General features: G+C 45.0%; 1 protein-coding gene across 2 annotated transcripts in view; it reads left to right on the top strand.

The window, feature by feature from the left end:
* Window positions 1–14,165, top strand: part of SCARB2 (scavenger receptor class B member 2) — a 34,887-nt gene that overhangs the window by 4,015 nt on the left and 16,707 nt on the right. For both annotated transcript variants that reach the window (XM_077814910.1, XM_077814911.1), the window contains exons 2-4: window positions 1,808–1,965; window positions 6,227–6,374; window positions 13,607–13,795. In XM_077814910.1, the coding sequence (XP_077671036.1) occupies window positions 1,808–1,965; window positions 6,227–6,374; window positions 13,607–13,795 (495 nt within the window). The remainder of the gene's footprint in view (window positions 1–1,807; window positions 1,966–6,226; window positions 6,375–13,606; window positions 13,796–14,165) is intronic.

Here is a 14,165-nt window from a genome sequence, read left to right as displayed (position 1 = left end):
GAATTGACTGTAGTGGAGCTGAAACCATTTTCCCCAATATCGATTTATTTTCTCTTTTTATAGCAGGGCTGCATCATTGTTGTAATGTCATTTTCAAAACAAAATGAGCACTTTGGGAATGAGTCTTGTATATCATGTTACTAGAGGACATGTAAAAAGGTGGCATTCTGACCTTGAGCCTGCAATTATAGATGAATTGCCGATACAATAGTTAAGTGATTCTGCAATAACAGGGATTTATGGACATTCTTATATAAACTTCTATAGAATGCAAGATGAGCTGATAGCAGATGGATTTGTGTGCATTTTGTGTTCTCCTTTTTAGTTAGGAAAATCTTTAATGGGGGTGGAAAAGGAACCCAGGCCCAGCCAGGGATTTTGGTAAAACAGCTGTTAAGTCCTGGTCCACGTAAATGTGAGGACCTCCAGTAACTTGCAGGATTGGAGCCTGAGACTAAGTGCTCTTGCCAGTCTGACCTAAAATAAATTTCACATGCTGCAGAGTCAAAATGTCACCCCTTTGCTGGAATTGGGTTTATTAGCAAAGAAATTAACAATAACACAAAGCTCAGCTTCTCTCCTAATTTGAGCACTCCTCGGGTGCCTGCCTCAGGGCTGTTTGCCACAGACTCTACATCCTCCATCTCTACATGTCCACTCCCACCTCCCCTATATTCAGAGGCTAGAAATCCACTTGCCTGGGTGAATCAGCAGAACTCATTTAATTTAGCATTCCCTGGCAGGATCAACATCTCTTGAGGGGGGTGTTCCATGTAAACACTGCCAGCCTGTTACAGGCCCTTCATCCTTTTTCCCTATTTTTACAAGTGCAATGCAGTCTTCAGAAATTGTTCCAAGTTAGAAAACTAAAGACAAAGGGTTTGAAAAATCCCAATGCAGCTAGCTGTTTCTGTTCCTGCTCCCCCGCCTCCTGCTCCCGGTTTGTATGAATTAGAGAACCCAGGACCCCAGGGTGCATACTGGTGGGATCCTGTCAGGTTAAATCTGGTCATTTATAACAGGATAAAGCTTAAAGCACGTCACTACCGTATAACTACATCTGACTTATTATAAGATGACCGTCAAAGATAAACCTCCCGCAGTTTATATAGATTCTAAGTTGTATTTATATGTATACAGACAGTTACATTCACCTCCGTGCAACACTCTATGCCCTACTTAAGCATAGTGGTCCCAATCCTGATCTTACTGAAGTTAATGCAACAAGGAATTTACAGTCTAAGCCCTTGATTTTCAGAGGGGCTGAGAAATGCCTAAGGGGTTTAGAAGTGTGGAGGGGTGCATTTCACCCAGAATTATAGGGACAGATTCTGATACCCTAACTCTGGTTTAGTAGCATCCTACACTGGAAGAAACCACTTGTGAAGTAAGGCCCAGATCTTCAAAGTTATATAGGTGCTTGAATACCTTTGAAGATCCAGGCCTAAATGATGATTCATTGTGAGTAAGGGCATTGCTGTACCTCAGTAGCCAGTATTGGCTGGTATGGACATAGTTCATTGTGCTCTGGCTGGTAGGTCTACATGCCAGGGAATTTAAGACACAAACATTTGAGGGAAATAGAATGAGAATTTCTGGAGCTCTAGGCCCCGTCTTGCAAAGGCTAATGCACACATTTAATTTCAGTGGGGCTACTTGTGCTTAAAGTTAAGCCCATAGAGAAGTATTTGCAGGGCCTCATCAGCCTCAGTCCAAGGGCAACTCACGGGTCCGTTTCTTCTCTTCGTACAGTGAATCTTCACAGAATGCCCAGCAACCATGTGATTTCTTTTTTTTTGTTGTGTAGGGAACAGTATTAAAGAATGGCACAGAAGCCTTTGACCTCTGGGAAGACCCTCCTCCACCAGTCTACATGCAGTTCTACTTTTTTAACGTGACCAATCCTCTAGAAGTGGTCAATGGAGATACCCCTTCTGTGGAAGAAATAGGGCCATACACTTACAGGTAAGTCTATATCACTCACTGTATTTGCAAAAATAAAACTTGGGAGGGTTGGTTGGGGCAACCATGACAGGTTTTTTAGCCAAAAAAACCCTGTTGATATGTTATGTGCTGGAGAGTTTACTCAAGGGAGGAAGGATCTTTTAGTGTCTAAGGCACTGGACTGGGACTTGGGAAACCTGGGTTCAGTTCGTCGCTCAGTTCCAGATTTCCTGTGTGTGATTCTGGACAAGTCACATAATCTACCTTGTGCATCAGTTTCCATTTGTAAAATGGAGGTAGTACTGTCCTACCTCTCAGCAGGGTGTTGTGAGGAAAAAATCTGTGCAAGGCAGTGAGATTTTCAGGTATTATGGTGATGAGGGTCATATAAGTACCTATGATAGATAGAATGTGTCTTCACGCTGGCTAGAGCAGTGGTCCCCAAACTTTTTCCATTGCACCCCCCTTACCCGTAATGGAACCCGCCCTGCCCCCCTGGATCCGCAGTCGGGAGCCGCAGCCAGGAACGGGTCTGGACCATGGTTGTGAGCCAGGGCCAGGAGCAGGACCGCGCTGGGGCCAGAAGTCAAGAGCTGAGGCCAAGGCCGGGGTCAGGGCCAGCGCAGAGCTGGAAGCAGAGTGGGGCTGCGTGGTGCTCCCTCCCTGCCCCCTGTGGGGTTCCTGCCCTGTTCCAGGCCCCTCTGCACTCCCCTTAACGTTCGTCTGCCCCACAGTTTGGGGACTACTGGGTGAAAGGGAATCAGGCCCCTAGTGTTTGAAGGGATGCTAGAGAATTGAAGGGAGAGCCTGGTTTGTTCATGTTTCACAGCCATATTGGTCTATGCACACGCCTTTCCTACCCATGTTATTTCTCTCCCTCTGCCTTTCTCGTTTCCCACCTCAGCATCCTCGTTCTCTCACTGCCACTCCTGCTATTCTCTCATCTTCCTTTCCCCTCCTGTAGTCTCTGCTTCTCCTCCCTCCTTATTTCGTCACAGTGGCCAATCTGGTTCCTTCCACATATTCTCCCTCCACTCTTTCTGGCCTCCATCCCATGGCATTGGAAGCTTTGCTCCTACAACACCCATGCCGCTTGGAACCACTGCTGCAGCATCTCTGTGTGAAGTGTTCTGGCAGAGCGTGGCACTTACAACTAATCAGAGGTGCTCTCCTGTGTGTCAGACAGATAAACAGGGCTCCTAGTTTTTGTAGGCCCCTATGTGAATTGACACAAGCAGAGTCCCCCACCTCATGGTACTCATGACACATCCCTGGGTGCCTCCTTCCTGTCATCCTTCTCAGGCAGTGATTCTTCCCCTCCCCCCTATACCCTTCCCCAACACACATTTGTGAGGCTGCACAAGTTAGAAAGCCAGCAGATAGAACTGAGTGGAAACCTTCCGAGTGGGGAAAGCGTACTGCGAGAATTCAGTCTTTGCCAAGGCCCACTTGCCCCAGAGTCAGTTGGAATGGAAGACAGAGAATCAGGGATGGGGCTGTGGCTGGTGGATCACGTGTATGAATGTGGAGAAACATAGCATGAATGGCTGGTGTGTAGATCCCTTGGCAAGAGCTGTCCCATGACATGTAATTTTGCAGTCAGCGTGCAGGAGGCAGGCTTGGTGGTGCAGGCTCGGTCTCAGTTACTTGTGTGTGACGTGAGTAAGCCTGGGCTGCATGTTTCAAAGGTCTGATATTCACTTTCTCTCTCTTTTGTTTGGTTTGCCCTATTTTGATTTGTCTGTGCAGGATAGAGTCTGTCTGATACAGAAACACTGGAAGCAGAAGTTCTGTTTTTCCAACAGATTGATTGACATTTCCAGGGCTGTGGGTTGCTGACAGCACCAGCTGTGTTACATAGGGGACATTGTAGACTGCTGCCCACTGGGACGGAGGAGAAATATCAAGCTCCTTGCTCAGGCCACAAGCCAGCAAAGCACAGAAGTGCATGCTTATCTTTAAACACATGAGTGCTTAAACCATGCTTAAAATGAAGCGTGCGCTTGTGTTTTGGGGGGAGGGGGGTAGTGCAGGCTGGCTTGGTAGTGGACATGCTCTGAAATTGGGGGGGGGGGGGGGGGGAGAACAGTGTTGTGACTGACGTAAACAAGATTGGACAATACTAAAGGGCTATTTATAAACTCGGCATGCTGGACAGATGACGTAGCTTTAAACAAATCATGTTTTTGATCCACAGACTGTAAACTCAGTAAACACCGGGACAGTCAATAGGACTGTTGTAATTGCAGAGATGGGCATAAGCTGCAAAATTCAGATCTATAGCTAGAGCCAAAAGTCGTATTAGTGCATGTCTCTCTAGTCACCTGAAGCCGTATTTACTGGTTTTACAGGATGGAGATCAAAAGAGTAATTTATTGTAAAGCACAGCCTGCTCTTCTGTCCAAACTTGCTGAGCTCGGAAACGCTCTTTAATTTTGTCTGGTTGTGCCATATTGAAGATTTTCCTCTTTCATCTTTGAGACTCAACCCTTGGAACCCTAAGGGGTGAGTTTTATTTTCTCCTCCAAGCCTTTTAGGAGTGGGAGATTTCTCAGACTGATTATGGCATAGAAATTGGGAGCCCTCTCCAAGTGCTTTTGCCCTCTCCCCTCCAATTCAATTCCTGGCTTCCAGGGGTGATTATTCCGTGATAGTCTGTTACGAAGTCAAATGGGAAGTGTTGCCATCCCAAAATGTTCCCCAGTAGTGAGGATGCTGAAATGTGGTGGATCTGTCATTTATAAACATTTGGGGCAGAGGGAATGGCTGGCTTCTAACTGGAATATTTTCCATGGAACATAAGCATCTCTCTGAACAGCTTAGAGGTTGAACCAGTTTCTTGGGGGGGAAAAAAAAAATTGAATTCAAATATAGCTGTCTGTTCATATGTGTGGATTAGAATGCTCTGAAGATTCTTGTATGCACTGTTCTTGTACCTGTATTGCTCCCAGGATACTGGAGAGACAAAGGGTGAGGTAATATCTTCTATTGGACCAACTTCTGTTGGTGAGAGAGACAAGCTTATACAGAGCTCTTCTTGACCTGAACAAGAGCTCTAAGCTTGAAAGCTGGTCTCTCTGCAACAGATGTTGGTCCAATAAAAAATGACGTCACCCACCTTATCTTTCTGAAGATTCTTGTGCAGTTGGCATAGAACATGGGAGTTGAAATGTATGAAATACAGCATTGATTATGTTTGCTCAGGAAGCAACCCTTGAAAAAGGCAGCATATGATCCTTGTAACTCAGGAGCTGGTGTGGAGTTAGTGAGATGTAACCATATTCTTACACAGCTATAAAGAAATGCTGGCAAAGCATATAACCTGACATTTATATCTGTCTCTTTTGCTTTTGTTTTGGAACAGTTCTAGGCACAGTTAATTTGGAAATTGTGCGAGCCAGCTCTGCAGAACTTAGTATATATTATTTGTGAAATGGTGGCTGTTAAAGTTTGTACGAGGGTGGGGCATACACGTCAAAGTCATTGAAAACTGGAATTCTGATCAGATCAGCTGGCAGAATTCCACCCCTTATGCGTTAGGCTTGTTTATGAGCAATCCTGGGACATCTGCTGCTTGGGATGGTAAACAGTATTATAGAGGTGAAATCCTGGCCCCACTGAAGTCATTGGAAAAAATCCAGTGGCCTTCAGTGGGGCCGGTGTTTCACCTGGCGTATTCAAGAACCTAGAGTGAAATTCATCCCTGTGCAGAGAGCAGCATAAGGCCTGTTCCAGTCTTGTCTCACAGAAACCCATTGCACCTGATCTAAAGTGCACTGACATCAATGGAAAGACTCCCCTGTTGGTGTCAATTGGCTTTGGATCCGGGCGATGAGGCTTAAGTGGGGCATACACCTTGCACTGGCCTTCTGCACAGGAGGAGTGAATTCTTCCCACAGTGAAGAGGCAAAACTATAGTTTTCAATCCGTATTTCATGTGCAGAACCTTAGATTGGGCCTTTAAATCCTTTTGTGTTGTCTTGGGCTATAATCTTTCTTTTTCCATTGTCATTTATAAAGCAAAGTAAACTTCACTAGACTGCATTAAGAACATTGGTGGGTGAACAGGATTTTAAAAAGTGCTTAGCATTGACCTAACTCTGCCCCTTTTGGATCCAAAGGGATCCAAACTTCAGTGAGAGCAGAGTGAGACCGGTGCTGAGTGCTTATGAAAATCCCACCCTTTCTCTTTATGCACTTAAAGCAGGAGTTCTGTAGCCATAATAAATATTATTTTTTACCACTGCAAATTTCCTTAAGACCCAAATTTTCTGTCTCCCAGAGAGTACAGGCCAAGAGTGAATGTTCATATTTTGGACAATGGCACCAGAGTCTCTTCTGTGAACCCAAAGACCTATGTATTTGAACGAGAGAAGTCTGTTGGAGACCCTGAAGTTGATCTGATCAGGACAGTAAATATTCCTGCAGTGGTGAGTTCTGTTGTATATGTGGCTGGAATACTACTAACAAGTGGCTACTACTGACATATGGCTACAACTTGTACTTATATGCATGGTATTTCTCATCTTCAAAGCGTGTTAATTGCCAACTCATTTCTTCTTATGACAACTTCTTGGGATAGGTAAGAATTATCCCCATTAACGGACAGGGACTTGGCAACCGAGAGGTTAAAAGGCCATCAAGGCAGACCGTGTCAGAACAGAGATTGGAAATCAGGCATTTCTGGATCCCAACCCTGTGGTCAGACCACTGGACCATACCACTCTCAGTCCTTTCATAGGCTCTGTCTCATTTTAAAGGATGCATTACCCCATTTTAAAAAAAAGAAAACTTGATCTTTGAACTCCTCAGATACTTTTAAATGAACTGAGCCTGATTCTCCGTCACCCTACACTTTGTGTAGTCATGTCCACCAGTTCAAATACGTGTAAAATGATCCCAGATCACAGTAGTAGCGTTTTACACCCCCTTTGCACTGACATAATTGACTGCACAAGGTGCTGGGTAGCAGAATCGGGTCCACTGTCTGATTCTGTTCTTCAGCTCTTGGCTATGCCCGTAAAGGCAGGACTTATACTAAAGAAATAGGCAAAAGCCAGATACAGTGGTTAATATTTTAATGGTTTTTTGACTAAAGGTTGTGTTACAAAAATATTGTCTCTTGTCTTTGTGACAGATAGGGCAATTTCCTGTAATATCTTTGAAAGACCTTATTTTATTACGTGTATGTATAAATGTGGGCTGGGATTGTGTATAAGTTGCCTCTCTGAGGAAGAGGTGTGGCAGATGCAAGACCTGGGAATACCAGAGATTACTGAAAATGTGCCAGACAAGTATGGACTTTAGGGACAATAAGTGTTAAGTGGATTTCCTGGGGAATCCATAGGAAGAGGTTAATGCAGATCCCCTGCTCCAGTTAGGCAAAACCACAGCCTTTTAAGCTATGCCCTGAGCAGAGGGTCATTGTCTGCTGATTGCCTGTTATGGAAGGCTAAGATCAAAGGCCCAAGCTGTATAAAGAAGCGGCTGATCAGCCCAGTCTCAGTTGTAGTTCTGGATTTAAAACAAATGAACTTGTAATCACAGGGAAAACCCAGGTGTAGGTTTTGACCAGAGCTCTAGGTTGGATCAGGACCTCTGCTAAGCTTTTTAGCATGCATGTAGGTTCTTTTATGGTTTTAATGTTTTGTCTGTAATACTTTTACCTTAAGAATAAATGTGCTTGCTTAGAAGGAGCAGTGTGGTAACTTACAATACTCTGGTCATAGCCCTTGGAGAGAAAGCTAAGTGCAGGTGCTGGCCTGTTTAGACAGTCTGGCTTGCTGGGGTATCACAGTGTAAGGTAGGGAGCTATGCAGCCTGGAAAACCCCACCAGGTTAAAGATGGAAACAAACCTCTAGAGACAGAATATGCAGAGAGCCTGAATTTATAATTTGTTTGCAGTGTTGTAACCATGTCAGTCCCAGGACATTAGAGAGACAAGGTGGGTGAAGTAATATCTTTTTTACTGGATTAACTTCTGTACACCTAGTGCTGTCTACACCAAGGATTAGGTCGGTGTAAGTGCATTGCTCAGGGGTGTGGATTTTTCACATCCCTGAGCTATGTAATTATACTGACCTAATTTCCTAGTGTAGACATGCTTTTTAGCTTAGGCGTGGTCTCTCATCAGCCAAAGTCAGTCCAATAAGAGATATTACCTCACCCACCTTGTCTCTAATATCCTGGGACCAACATGGGTACAACAACACTGCAAACAACAAATAAGTTGTGGCTCCCAGCTTGATTAGGCACCAGCTCCATCTTTTGGCTTTCTGCAGAGCCATATTCAAAGGTTTGTTTCAATCTTTAACCTGGTGGGCTACGTTCTGAAGACGAGGCTGTGTTGCACACCTAGAACTGTTCAGTGTGCACATAAGGGGGTGCTCACTTGCAGCATAGGTACCTGAACATGTAATGCATGACAAATTTGTTAATGAAACAGTGTCATGGCTAGCTTCTCTTAGCTGAAACCAGCCATCACAGATCTTTGGGGTTCTCTCTAAAACAATTTATACTGTGTGAGTGTGCTATCCAATCCCTATTTTGTGCGGTCCTAGTGTGCATACTCGGGCAAAAAGTCCTATTGACCTCAATAGTAGTTTTGCAAAGTCAAGCATTTTTTTCAATGTCAGCTACTTAAGACAAAGGGTGCCCTCTCCCTGACCCACCTGGGATAGATTGAACAGAGTGACATGTGATCTAAAAATAGCACTTTTAGACTAAACCATACTACTAATAATCCCTGGTAACTCAATCACTTTATTTTTTGTTCAGTTTGCGGTTAAGAAGCTGGGTAAAAGCAAATTACATGGGTGACGGGTTGACATAAGTTTTTATTGTTAAAAATAAGATTTGAGGGTTTTGAAGTTTCCTCCTTTTTTATGTAATAATACATTATTTTATGTGGAAGCTGATCATTTCTCCAAAAAGCTTAAACCAAACAACCCTCAAGTGAGTTCATTTGCACTTCCAGCTGGACTTTCAGCTCATGTGCCAGAATGTAACTTCATTAGATTGGACACTAATTCACAATACAGGGAACTTGGGTGACTGCTAGCAGCAGAAGCTCAGGCAGCAGTATTGTTGTGGTGGAGTTGGATGCTCAATGATTAGGGCCCTACCAAATTCACAGTCCATTATGGTCAATTTCACAGCCATAGGATTTGAAAATTGGTAAATTTCATGTTTTCAGATGTTTAAATCTGAAATTTCACAGTGTTGTAACCATGGGGGTCTGACCCAAAAGGGGATTGTGGGCGGGTCGCAAACTTGTAGGGAGGTCATGGGATTGCCACCCTCACTTCAGTGCTGCCTTCCGAGCTGGATTCGGAAGGCAGCAACCGCAGAACTTCCTGCAGCCTCAGGAGGTTCCCGGAGCTGGAGGAGAGGTCTGATCTCCCTTTTCCCCCTTCCCCACGAGCAGCTGTGCAGGGGATGGACAAGTCCTGTGCTTCCTCAGCTGGGGCACTCCCAGCAACGCAGGGAAGATCAGACCCAGCTCCACAAGTCTCCTCCAGCTGCAGGAACCTCTGAGGCTGCTGCCCAGTCCCAGAGCATCCTGCAGCAGACAGAGGTGGATCTGGTCTCTTTTTTTCCCCCACCCCCACCAAGTATCTGTACAGGGGATGGATAGTCCTGTCCCTCCCCAGCCTAGCCAGAGCTAGGAGCCCCCTTTGCTGAGATGCTTCTCGGAACAAGGGGACATCGGATTTCATGGGGAAGGGCTTATTTCACAGTCCGTGATGCATTTTTCAGTGCCATGAAATTGGTAGGGCCCTATCAATGATCATCTGAAGACACTGATACATCAGTGTAAAACATACTGCTGCAGAGCTTCAGTGTAGACACTCATCACAGCAACAGGCAGGGTTCTCCCATTGCTGTAGTTAACCCACCTCCCTGAGAGACAGGAGCTAGGTCGGCGGAAGAATTCTTCTATCAACCTAGAGATGTCTACCCGGTGGGTTAGGCTGGCTTAACTACATCACTTGGGGGTGTGGATTTTTTCATAACTTTTGACATAACTTTTCAGCGTTGACCAGCCCAGAGCCTTTCGTTTAGAAGCTGGCTATCTGATGGCCAGCACTGAATATCTGAGCTACTGGCTAGTGAGTGGCACAACGTTATTTGTCAACTGCACAAGTAAGAGTGCAGCTCCTCATGTGGTGAAACATCTTAAAATTCGGGCTTGGGAGGAGTTTCTCTCTAAGAATGAGAATTGGATTTGGAAAGGTAGAAATTGCATTGTTGTGGAGTATTTTTAGCCATAAAAACATAGTCTCTCATAACACTGAATGTGCAGTGTTGTAGCTGTGTTGGTCCTAGGATATTAGAGAGACAAGATGGGTGAAGTAATATTTTTTTATTGGACCAATTTCTGTTGGTGAAAAAGGCAAGCTTCCTACGGTCCACAGCGCCAAACCAGAAGTGCTCTGTGTAAGGTCAAAAGCTTGCCTCTCTCACCAACAGAAGTTGGTCCAATAGAAAAATATTACCTCACCCACCTTCTAATAACTTTGAATAATAGTTGCAAAGAGAAATAAAACGACAGGTTTATTACTATTTCTAACACTCAGCATTGCAGTCTGAGTCTGATCTGCAAACCCACTGCAGTAATCTCATTGACTTGGATCATGTGGGGCACTCATTTCGTTTTGCAGCTGTATCAAGCATGGTAGAAGTAGGTTCTTGTATGCCTGGCTACATAACTGTGGTCTAATGAAGGCTCTGTAAAAAGTTAATTTAATTTGTGGTTGCAACCAATGCAGTTGTTTCCCCTGTGTCTCCTTGCTACCACGAGTGCTTTTAAACATTACCTCTTCTTAATGCTATCAGCTATGATAGATTGCCAGAAGTAATACTGCAAAGACTATAGCTAAGCTTGGAGGAAGGATAGGTATTTTATTGGCAAAGTGTCAATTTACCATACTCACAGAATCCAGCTTAAAAGGACTGCTGCTTATTGAGCATCCCCTCCCGACCAGGGGTGTCTGGAGGCTCCCCGCCTCTGGCTTTTTTTTCTCTTCCAGGTTCTCTGTGTATGTGGAAAAGAGCTTCTTCGCCTGGGTCGAGGGACTTGCATTAGAAGGGCATGTCCTAATGCTCTAAAATTAGCTGTGTTACAGCACTGGGAGGCTCGCTTCCACAGGCTGTCTAGACCAGGGGTGGGCAAACTTTTTGGCCCTGAGGGCCACATCTGGGTATGGAAATTGTATGGCAGGCCATGAATGCTCACAAAATTGGGAGTTGGTGTGTGGGAGGGGGTGAGGGCTCCAGCTGGGGGTGGGGGCTTTGGGGTGGGGCCAGAAATGAGGAGTTCAGGGTGCTCCGGGCTGGGACCGAAGGGTTCAGAGGGGGATCAGGGCTGGGGCAGGGGGTTGGGGCATGGGAGAGGGTCAGGGGTGCAGGATCCAGGCAGCGCTTACCTCAAGCAGCAGAGGCTCAGCCAGGTGGCTCTGCGTGCTGTCCTATCCGCAGGCGTCTCCCCTACAACTCCCATTGGCTGCAGTTCCCGGCCAATGGGAGCTGTGGGGGCAGAGCTTGGGGCGGGGGCAGCGTGCCCCTACAGGTAGGAGCCGGAGGGGGGACATGCTGCTGCTTCCAGGAGCTGTGTGGAGTGGAGCAAGACCCCGACTCCGCTCCCCGGCTGGAGCTCCAGGGCCGGATTAAAATGTCTGGAGGACTGGATGCAGCCCCCGGGCCGTAGTTTGCCCACCCCTGATCTAGACATAGCCTCTGTGAGTTCTTAAAGGGTTTCTGTGGTTAACAGTACCCCTGCCTGTGGTAGCTTAATACCAGAACTAGTTTACAACACCCCAGAGTCCCAAACTAAAGCGCATACCAACAACACTAAGAAAAAGTCCATACTTAGCTCTGGTATTTTCTCTCACCCCTCAGGGCTCTTCTGTCCGAGTCTGATCTCCTAGCTCTCCCTCACTGGGGCTCTGACTTCCTGACTCTGTTTGGGTCTGGGTTTCCGGCTCCCTCGCCCAACAGCCCTGCCACACCCCAGCCTCCTGCACACTGGGCTTTACTCTCCAAGTTCCCTGGTGTCGTGATCCTGCAGGAGCCTTTTTTCCCCTGCAGTGTCTACTGACATTGCGACAGCTCTTCGGGCTTCCCCTTTTACTTTATAGGGAATTCCCCTATTCCCCTCAGTAGGACTCATTCCATAATCAGGGTTGGCTTAGCCCTATGCTCTCCAGATTGTGGGGCAAGCCACCCTCTTACCCCAACGAAAACTATTTCCATCGATAATAACCAAAATGTACAGCTAGGCAAAGTAAGGGAAACGCTGCGTGAGAATGTATTGGAGTTTGATTTGAGGATCTTTATGATGTACATTTTGACATGCGATGTAAAGCTTTAACTTTTAGAATCTCAGTGCCTGCTGTCGTTCAGTAGTTATGGTCTGATCATGCTCACAAGTTCCCACAACTGTGAAAATTTAAATTGATAAAAATTGAAGAAAATGCTTGAAAATAACCACTGACATTACCTGTCAAAATGATTAAAATAAAAATCAAATTCTGCCAAGCCGAACTCTAGCCCGGTCCACACAGGGGTCGTTCCTGTTAGTGCATTTAAATGCAGCTCTTGCAAGCATGGTTTCTCTGACCTGGATGAACTAAGGTTTCTTTTTCTGAGGACAATAGTACAAAAACCCTATTGTGGACTACCTAGGGAAGTAGTTTCTTGCGCTGTTTGACTAACACTGTTCCCTGAAAAGAATCCCTGCCCACACCTATCTGGGAAATCAGGCTAGAAACTCACTGGGAACAACCAGGTTTCCATTCTGTTGCTGATAGCATGATTTTGATGCCATAAGTAATCATTAGCCCTGCCACGAGTGCAGGGGACTGGACTAGATGACTTCTCGAGGTCCCTTCCAGTTCTGTGAGTATTTGATTTGTACCAATCTGTTATGTCAGTTTTGCTCTTTTTTTCACCTATCTGTTTAACTTAATTTCTTCTATTGAGCTGTAGAAAGTGCAATGTACCACAGGTTACAGGAAAAATAAATTCCATTCCGTTCAGCATATGCTGTCTTCACGGAGTAGGTGATGCAGCCAGTCCATGCATTTTGGAGAAGTGGCCACCTTTTATAGAATTTAATCAGCACTAGGTTTCACAACTCTGAGCCAAATCTTTTTTTAAACTAAATTTCAAACTCTTCTCTGGGTAATAGGCTTCTGTGCTTCAGCAAACCCCCTCTGTTTAGCAAAACATTTTTGCATGTACTTTGGTTTAATGCCTCAGAGCCACAACATCTTGGAACGTAAAATTCAGTCACTCAGGCCAATAAATTACTGGGCTTAAGGACCATCTCGATTCAGCAAATCACTTAGACACATGTTTAACTTGATGTACATTCTTAAGGAGATGCTTAACTTAATGGAATGAAACTTAAGTGCTTTACTGAATAGGAATGGATTTAAGCAAGTGTTTAAATGTTTAGCTGAATTGGGGCCTATGAAAGCATATATTGATACGAACATATCAGAAGAATCCCAGTGACCAGTAAATTACCTGATATCATTAAGTCATAAGGTTGAAAATATGCTTCATGCCTGTACCCTGTTCTGATGCTTATGTGTGTATAAGTACATTTTATTTTAATACTGTATCAACTTGTTCTTGATTCCTCTCTCAAATCAGACTGCAATGGAATGGACCAAATCAACTTCTCTACGGCTACCCACAGAGATTCTCCTAATATTATTCCAAGAAAACTTGTTTATGACACACACTGTCCACGAATTACTATGGGGCTACAAAGACAAACTTTTGTCAACCCTTCATATGCTTCATCCTAAGATTGATTCAGAGTTTGGCTTATTTAATAAGGTAACTTGTCGAGATTGCAGAGTTTCCTTAGTCAGATGTGGACCGTATCACTGTTGCTCGTGCCTTACTCCCCCATAACGCACTGTTTGTGGGACTAGCCTTGAAAACCACTGGGAAAATTCAGCTGAGACTGAATGTGGCTGCCCACTTACTTAATAGCATTTCATTGCAGGAAATATCATAATATAAATATCTGGGCCCTAGAGAGACTGAATTGGCTGCCAGTTTGTTTCTGGTTGCAATTCAGGGTGTTGATTCAGTCTCTAAAGTTCTTTATGGCTTGGGTCATAGATATCTTGGATACCCCTTCTCTCTCTCCTTGAAATCATCTGGAATACTTAGGTTGATGGTCCCTCTCTGTCAACAATTA

The sequence above is a fragment of the Eretmochelys imbricata genome, chromosome 4 (genome assembly GCF_965152235.1).
Source record: "Eretmochelys imbricata isolate rEreImb1 chromosome 4, rEreImb1.hap1, whole genome shotgun sequence".
Classification (NCBI taxonomy): Eukaryota; Metazoa; Chordata; order Testudines; family Cheloniidae; genus Eretmochelys; species Eretmochelys imbricata.
Note: the sequence above shows the minus strand (reverse complement) of the source record. Positions and strands in the feature narration are given on the sequence as shown.